The sequence below is a fragment of the Melanotaenia boesemani genome, chromosome 5 (assembly GCF_017639745.1).
Source record: "Melanotaenia boesemani isolate fMelBoe1 chromosome 5, fMelBoe1.pri, whole genome shotgun sequence".
NCBI lineage: Eukaryota > Metazoa > Chordata > Actinopteri > Atheriniformes > Melanotaeniidae > Melanotaenia > Melanotaenia boesemani.
In genome coordinates this window covers 9,850,875-9,859,722 of record NC_055686.1, presented here as the reverse complement: position 1 = coordinate 9,859,722, position 8,848 = coordinate 9,850,875, and the positions used below count along the sequence as shown (strand labels likewise).

The 8,848-nt window shown below is 34.7% G+C and overlaps 1 protein-coding gene across 2 annotated transcripts; it reads right to left on the bottom strand.

Annotated features, from left to right (window-relative positions):
- Positions 1 to 2,494: 2,494 nt before the first annotated feature.
- Positions 2,495 to 6,407, bottom strand: LOC121639818. Of its 2 annotated transcripts, none has more exons than XM_041985369.1 (4): positions 6,210 to 6,407; positions 5,668 to 6,030; positions 5,172 to 5,378; positions 2,495 to 2,647 (listed from the first exon to the last, which is right to left on the bottom strand). In XM_041985369.1, the coding sequence occupies exons 1-3, from the start codon at positions 6,256 to 6,258 to the stop codon at positions 5,185 to 5,187; spliced, it is 606 nt and encodes a 201-aa protein (XP_041841303.1). In that variant the 5' UTR covers positions 6,259 to 6,407; the 3' UTR covers positions 2,495 to 2,647; positions 5,172 to 5,184. The 2 variants fall into 2 exon arrangements, with proteins under 2 accessions (XP_041841303.1, XP_041841304.1); XM_041985370.1 differs by having other exon boundaries at positions 2,583 to 2,647; positions 5,172 to 5,375.
- Positions 6,408 to 8,848: the final 2,441 nt, after the last annotated feature.

Below are 8,848 nucleotides of genomic sequence, written 5' to 3'. Positions count from 1 at the left end.
GAAATCAGTAAAGTATAGTATTTTTAAGAGGTTCTTGAGCTTCTCAGCTCCCTTGCTTCCTCTGGTCCATGTTGAGTGAGGTACACACCATGTCACCAAACAGCACAGTGACTACCTGTAGCCCTATATACAGACCCACTGACTGGTTACAAGATTGTAGACGCCTGTGATGCTAATTAGTGGACACACCTTGGATGAACATGTCCCATTGGTCACATTATTTTCAGTCTTTTCTAGGGGTACCATCATTTTTGTCCAGGCCTGTTTTATGAGTTTATTTTTTTGTTTTTAATAATTCTGTTGAAGCATGGTTGAAAAGCAATGTTTGACTTTCACTGTTTAAATTTCATAGAATTTTTATTTATTATTACTTTTGTCAGATTCAAGTTATTTCTGTGACCATTGTGAGTTTTTCTTTCATTAACCGAAGGGTACCAACAATTTTGTCCACATCTGTGGAATCCCAAAATTTTAAAACTTAAAAACATTTAAATATAAAATTATAGTCATTAAGGCCTTTAGAACAATGTTTTATTGGGAGATGGGGTAGTGCACGATAGGCCCCTGTGGCTTGGTCTGAGCTTTTGTCTTGACTTTTTCCCCCCTTAGATTACTTTTATTTTCATACTCTAAGCAGTTTTGAAACCAGAACTTTTACACTTTTACTTGAGAAAAATACTTGACTTGATGCTTTAACTTCTGTGGGAGTCTTTTTAAATGCTAGTATCTATACTTTTATCTGAGTAATCAAAGTAAAAACTTTTGACACCCCTGCTCAACACACATCCTCCATCCAGAATATGCACTAGTTTGAAGCTCTTATCTTATCTTAAATACAGTTAATTTTAAGATTTTTATTAATCAAAGGGGAAAATGATTCTGTATAGATTTTTACATTTTATAAAATTATCATGGTAAAACTTACCAGATTGCTTTTTAGGTTTCTTTCCACACTTTGGACAGGAATAGCCTGGTGGTGAAGCAGACTGGTCCCAGTCTGATCCTACACACTCTTGGCATGTCCAGTGTCCACAGGTGAGCTGGGTTGTCTTTCTCACTTCTTCACATGCTGAACATCTTGTTGGGTGGCTGAAGGATGGATAAACATCACATTTGTTTTGTCATGTAAATGTGTCTGTTATAGGAAGCTAATCTTAAACCAACGCTACAGAGCTTTTGCTCATTTTTGCCCTCTGGCGCCCCCTAGTGAACGTTGGGGGTAAGGTAGAGCACGTACTTGCATTTAAAACATTCACACCATTTCTTAAAATTATTTTAATTTCACTGATTAATCTGTTTGTATTAAAGCACAACGCTTCACAGCCCTAATAAAAATGCCAAATTTATTTGATAAATGTGGGCTATATTTTTTTTCAGTGGTCCAGCGACCTCCTGAAATTATCTTATGATACTCGGTTTAAAAAAGGCTGGTCCAGAGCCACCCTTAATTTCCTTATAATTTGCTTTCCAAGCAGTTAGTTTCTTATAATCTTTTAAAGTGGTCTTGACCAACGCTTCTCCAGGTTTTCTGAAGGTCTTTCAAACATTTTCTTTGGGCATTGGTTGCTTTTCACTTATTTTTACTGCAGTTCTTGAACCTGATCATTTTAAGAAGAATGTAATCTTTGCTGAGCCCACAAATAATAATCTGTGAGTCATTCAAGCATAAAAAGGCTGCTGTTGTGTCAACTAAACACGCAACTTACCAAAAAACTATATGGTAATACGGTATGTGGAAATGTGGGGTAGCAGAAGACATTGACATAGCACAGTATAACAGCAATAAATAAACAAAAGAAAAATTCATTTAAAAAAAAACATTTGTTTTCGGGTTTTAAATAGAAATAATATGGTTCTAACTGGTAATTAAGATTTTGAAAATAGGAGCAACTTCTTTCTTGACAAAAACACAAAAAACATTATTTACAAAAAAAAATTAGGGCTGATTCTGCGGGTTTGGACAGAACTAAGTAACTCATTCCTACAATGAAGCATGGTGGTGGCAGCATCATGATGTGGCAAAATGTCTCAATAGCAGGTTGAGACAGACAATATATATTATTGCAAAGAGCAAAACAAATCATTTACAATTTAAGTGGCCAAGCAAAATTCTGGTCCTACACCTTATTGGAGGCACCTTATGAAGTGTAATTTGTAAGGCATTAAAAGCTCTTCCCCCAAAATTCAGCGTCTTGTAGGGTAAATCCTGGACACGTATAAACTGTGTATATTTTTACAGGCAATTTTAAATACACACTGACTGGTCATATTGTTAAGCTGCATGTTTGTTGGATGATGTTAGACTAAATCTCTTCTGGAATATGTTATGATTTGATGTCACACATTATAAAACAATAAATTCACCTTTGGATCTTTTCAATATCCAAGTGAACTGGCTGATGCTCTGGTGAATCACTCATCATAGACTCGGTGGTGGAAGCTCCAGGTTCAGTTTCTCTAAACTGTAAACTAGAAACATAGTTCTTTTCACACATCTTTGTATTTCTTTATGGAAAGATTTATTGAGGTAATGGAAGATTTGATTTATACTAAACAAAATGTGGAAGTTGAGTGTGTGATACATTGAACCATCACTCTTCAAAGATTCCCATGTAGGATTTCAGACTCAGATACACTCCTCTCTGAACTGTTAAAGAGAAGACAATGATACACTGAAAGTCATAAAAAATATCTAAGATTTTACTAATTAAGACATAATGAAAAAAACATTAAATCCAGCCTTATATAAACAACAGAGTACATGACATTGTATGATTATTTATAATGGACCTGCCATGATCATTTCCACATATTTAATTCTTAATATTTTGTATCTCAAGATCAGCTTTGCATCCATCACAACTTTGAATATTTTTAAATTATTTCAAAACATGGGGAAACTTTCTCCTGAGGGAAGCATCATCTTGAGAATATTTGTGTCCTTAGACTCATCACCACAGAGCTACTCAATAGATTTTGATTCAGTCGAAAATTTTAATGCTCCAACTACCGCCCACTTAGCTTTAAAAAAGAATGACCATGTTTAATATTTCATTTTAGATGGTTCAAACCCATTTGCATTCTTTATCTGCTAGGCTGCACTTATGTTTTCTGGAACTAATTGGCTGTAATTTAAGCTTATTATTTGTTATGATTTTATTTTGTTTTAGTCATAGCAGTTTAGTCACCTGTTGTTTTTAAATGGATAAACTAACTGTGTGTTGTTTCTGCCATTTGTGGGTGATTAAATGTGTTTCCTTGACTCTGGGTCTTACAGGTTATTCCAGAATAGTACACAACATGCACAAAAACACAATAAAATAAAGTAGATAAGTAGAAAAATAGAATTAGATACACTTAAGGGCACTTGTGAGATGATAATATAATTATAGTAAAAGTGAGGGTGTAATAATAACAGTATACGATTATAGCAACAATGTTATATGCTAATAATATTATTATTATTATTATTATTATTAATAATAATAATAACTGTCCTGGACTGGAGACATTAAAGGAGGCTGCTGCAGCCGCTCAGCATCAATATTTGTTCATAATCCCTCAGAACTCTTCTTTCTCTTCACAAAAACTAATCCTGTTAATCTGCAGCAACATTTCTAGACTTCATGTAGACGGTTGTAACAAAGAACAAATAAAATCAGAATCCACAAACCTCAGTAATAATAAGACAAGTGTTGTAGACTTTTACAATAAAGAGGTTTCAGTTCTTTTTATCAGTATTTTATCTGTATTTCTGAAAATTTTCATCTTTATATATTTCAGTTAGGCTTTAATAACCACTATTAGATGTTTATTTAGTCCATTTTAATACCATGAAGATGTAATACAACTAACATTTGTCTGTGGCTCTAAAAGTAAATTTATTTCTGTAGACTTCTAGTGAGTGGTGTGTTTTATCTGAAGTAAAACACAATAGATTTGGATTAAAAACTTAAACTAAAAACTTTGAGCAGCTCAGTATGACAGAATATTTTATCTTTAACATTGATAAATTTTATAATATTAAAGTGCTTTATTCTTATGTGGTGATTATAAGGGGTTAAACTCTATTACCTTTACTAAGCTTGACAATGCCAACTGGAGGAGTGTCATCTCCAGTAAATTAAAGTTAAGGTAAAATCTACAACTTATTAACAGTTGGTTAAATAAACATATATACACAAAGATAAAACAATAAGAGCAACCAACGCAGGCATAACGGCTGGCAGACAGCTGCAGATTGCAGAATAGCAGCGTCGCCAGAACCAGCCACACCAAGAACATGGACGCACACTGAGGAGCAAACACCTGACCAGGTACAGGGTGGTCCACATCAATTAACAATCAGTGCTAATAAGCCACACCTGGGGTCAGCAAAGTGGCAAGAAGGAAATCCTGTAACAGGTTTCAGACATAATAAGAGTCCAGATTAGGGCTGGGCAATATATCGAGATTTTCAAATATATCGAGACTTTATCAGACGCAATATAGAAGGAGGGAATATCGTTTATATCGAGATAGCTTGTTTTGAGTTAAAAGCATCTTTTCTTTTGCATTTTGCACAGCTGTATTTTTGTTATGGTCATTGAAAAGTATTTTTAATTTATTTTGTTTTAGGAGTATTTAATTTAATATAAAGGTACTTTAATTTCAGTCAGTTGTTTTAATGAACATGTGCTGCTGATCCTTAATGAAAGTATATTTGGCACTAAAGGCTGTAAATTAGAACTGGCTCTTTGGTTACTTGACAAAAAAAACTATATGGAGATATAAGATTTGGTTCATATCGCCCAGGCCTAATCCAGATTGTCGTGTCCTGTTGGGTCCAGACACCTTTTTTAAGAGTGAACAAGTCAACGTCCTCATCAGTAGAGAAGTTTCCTTCCTGATGATCAGCAGTCTGTCTGAGTCAACATGGACTCTGTTAAAGCTGCATTACTGCCATCTACTGGATCCATGTGTTATTACAGTGGTTGGGCGTCTCCTGTAGTAATGTCTGACATTGTTAATGGTTTTTAAGTATTGTTATATTCATATATTAATGTAGATGTTAGAGAGACACAAATGTTGGTAATCTCAGTTTCTTATTGTTTCTTTCTCTTCGTGGGAAAAAACAGAGATAAAAAGGACAGAGTTGTGTCTGGATATTCAGAAAAATCAGCATCACGAACCTTCAGGTTTCTGTTAAACAGCTGATCTGAAGTTTGTCGTATCCTCAGTAGATTTAATAAAACAAATTACTGAGATGAGTTTGATCATCAGAGCTGCTGCTGCTGCTGCTGCTATCAGTCCCAGTGCAGCAAAGAGGCCGATTCTTCCTCGATTGTCTGGTTGTTGATTCTCAGTTGGTCTCTGAAGTTGATCCTGACCAGCAGCTGCTGTAAAGGACAAAAAACGTAGTGAATACATTCATGACTGTTTTTTTTTTTAATCTGTTGTCAATTTCTTTCAGTTTCCCTACATAAACTTAAACTGCTGAAAAAGAAAATGTAACTTAATGACAAAGTTTTACCACCATGAGCATCACAAGGTTTTCATTCACACATGAGAGAAACATTTGTTGGTTTTGGTGTAAAAACATGAACAAACACAAGAACAGAAAATCCTAAATTTGCTTTGGGAAGAAGAAAATCTTTTAGGAAAAAAGGAGAAAGTTGGTTAACTCACCGGTAACGTTCAGTTGACATTTTTCAGAGCTGAAGCCGTAATCTGTCTTCACATCACACACATACAGACCAGAATCATTAGTTCTGAGTCTGGACACATGAAGTCTGATTCGTCCTTCTCTGAGGACGTCTTTGTCACTCTGGACTCGTCCTGCAAACTTTTCATCCTGAGACTCTGGTACCTCAACTCCTTCATGGACATGATACAGGGTGAAGAATCTGTGATCAGTTATCAGGTTACAGATGATAAACAGGAACCTCCAGGAGACGTCAGGTTTGGTGGTGAAGGTCCACTCCAGAGTGATGTTGTGGTTCTCCTCTGCCTGATAGGAGCTCTGTGTCACATTCACTACAAATGTTGCTGCTGAGGAGACAGAGAGAGAAAGAGAGGAGCAGACACACTGAGAACTGGAACATGGAGGCTTTAAACTACATCTAGAAGTTTCTGAACATCTTCATCTCTGTGATGTCAGAGCTCATATCTCACATTAAGCGAGAGCAGTTTGTTTATAGATTTAGTGTAAATTAACAGTATAAACTGACCACAGACAGATGAGATGAGGATGAGGAGCAGCAGCATCCTGCAGATCATCTTCTCCCTGTGAGAGGAGACAGAGGTGAAGAGTCATGAACACATGAGGTCAAAGTTCAGTCATTCCAGGTAGAAGAAGGAAAATCTCCAGTCTGACTTCATTCAGTCATTCCAGCATCTGATCCTGTTCATCATCCTGTTTATTTCACATCAAACAACTTTCTGACTGAACTACATGAACTACAACCACTGAAATAGAAGCTGTCACCATGGAAACCTGCAGGTTTTGTATCACTAAAGGTGAATTTGATCCTTCCAACAGTGCTCACTGAGTCAGGATTTTATTAGACTACCTTTATAAACAGAGTTTTTTTTATTTCTTTTCTTTTTTCTTGTCAGACATCTTTGTTGCTGCAGAGGAAGAAGACAAACAGGTGGTTGTGTTTTTGTAATTAGTCGGCAATGTATTGACAAAGTTTGATAAATTCATAGTTAACAGCACTACAGTAGCTGTATGACTGCATTTCAACTCGTATAATTTTCACTTACCAGGAATGAGATTTAGCTCTAAGCTGCAGCCAAAAAGGAAGGTTGTGGGTGCTTGTAATAGATTGCAACATAAACCGTCATTTTGTTCTGTCATCTGTTTCCTCTGTAACAAAAAAAAAAAAAAAAGAAGAAGAAGAAACAAACTATTTCCTTATTCAATCCCTGAAATAAAACTCAAACTACAAAGAGATATAACAGGGAAAACTGTTAAACCAGCAAAAATGCTTTGACCCAATTAATATTTTTCTTTTCAACATTGTGACTCTTGGCTGACGACAGCTGGGAAAAACTCCGGCTTTCCACAATCCTAACCAGGATAAACTAGAGAATGGATGGAGGGAAATATATACCAATAAGTAATCTGATATTAAATTAATAGTTGCCAGTGGTGCTTTTAAGAGGATTTTATGAATATAGAATTTCTGGGTTTCTGCCAAAAAGGTATTTCAATTCAACTTTTTATTTATCACCAAGGAGTAATTTAAAAGGCCGGAGGAGCAGCACGATTAGAAGAACATTATTTATTGTGTATTTATGTAATAATCTTATCAAGCAGAAACATTTCAGTTCTTTTTGTCAATGATTAATTGTTGTACTCAGGTTTATAGTACACACAGAAATGTGGGACAGTTATGAGCAACATGGTGCGTCACCTGCCTGTGTGCAGTGAGACGGTTTGTGTGTACGTCTGAGTTGCCATAGAGTGTGTGCGCTGCTTTTAGTTAATAATATGTACCAGGGATTACATCTGCCTTGTGACAACATCGACCAACTTTCTATAGATAAATGCTCTTCACTCTGAATTTAGTTTTGTTCTTTTTAAATTATTTTAAAAGCTGAGCTGAAATAAATATTTAGTTACTTTTAATTATAAATGTTTTTTTTTGTTTGTTTGGTTTTTCTTTTGTTTGTTTTTTTTTATTTTTTTTTTAATAGTCTCTGCGAGCAAAGTAAAAGAAATCCTCATCAAGATGGCAGTCTGACAAAGGGACAAAATGAGAACAGCCAAGTTCATGAGCAGTCTAGCTAAAAAACAAAACAAACAAAAAAAAAACAAACAAACAAACAAACAAACAAACAAACAAACAAACAAACAAACATACATTTACTGTAAATGACTGCTAACAGAATACAGAGAACATTAATGTTGATGGTAAGAAGACATAGTATATCTCCTATGGCTCTTACATCAAATATCCTGTTAATCATGTTAATATCAGGTCATGTTTTACATTAAAAGAAGCTAAATTTAAGGTGGATATTTTAGGCCTATAATATAATTATGTTCTGTCACGGCTCCCTGACAATGTACTACTCTGTGTTTATTAACTAAAAGAAAAAACTAATAAAGCTTTGAGACAGAAAAGTGATGAAAGACGGTTTAACGTTTTTTTAACTGAATGAAATTCAAACAAGAAATTGTAATAACTGAACGAACAAATCTACAGAACACATTAAAGAAAGTTTGTAAAATATTCTTTTTATTTCTGTTTAAATACAAATAACTTACTGTTTTTAAAAAAGGTTCCTTCTGTCGCTCCTTGTTCTTTATATTCATGAACAGCAGTCTGTCTTCTCTGCTGGTGGCGTCTCAAATCGTTGTAACTGTTTTGTTTGTTTATTTTGTTTATTTGTTTAGTAACTCCACTGCTTCAGCCTTCTACCTTCATGTCGTGAACCCCATTATCTTTGTCTGAGCATGCAGCACCAACTGTTTCCTCTTCTGGGTTAATTTGATACACCCATCAGGGGGTGGGGGTTAACTAACGACAGCTGCTTCACCTGCTCCAGTGAAGTTTAGTCAACACATTTCTAACAGCTGCTTAGTGTCAACACACCATAAATTATCTTTGTTGTAGAAAGATTGTGGGAATATTGCTTTATACACACACACACACACACACATATATATAATGTATATATATATATATATATATATATATATATATATATATATATATATATATATATATATATATATATATATAAAAGATGACACAACTCAGCAAAATGTTAAGCAAGGAAAACTGTAGACAACACAGCACACTGAGATAATCCATTATTTGAAATTAAAGTAGAATTAAAGTCATTTAAGAAACTG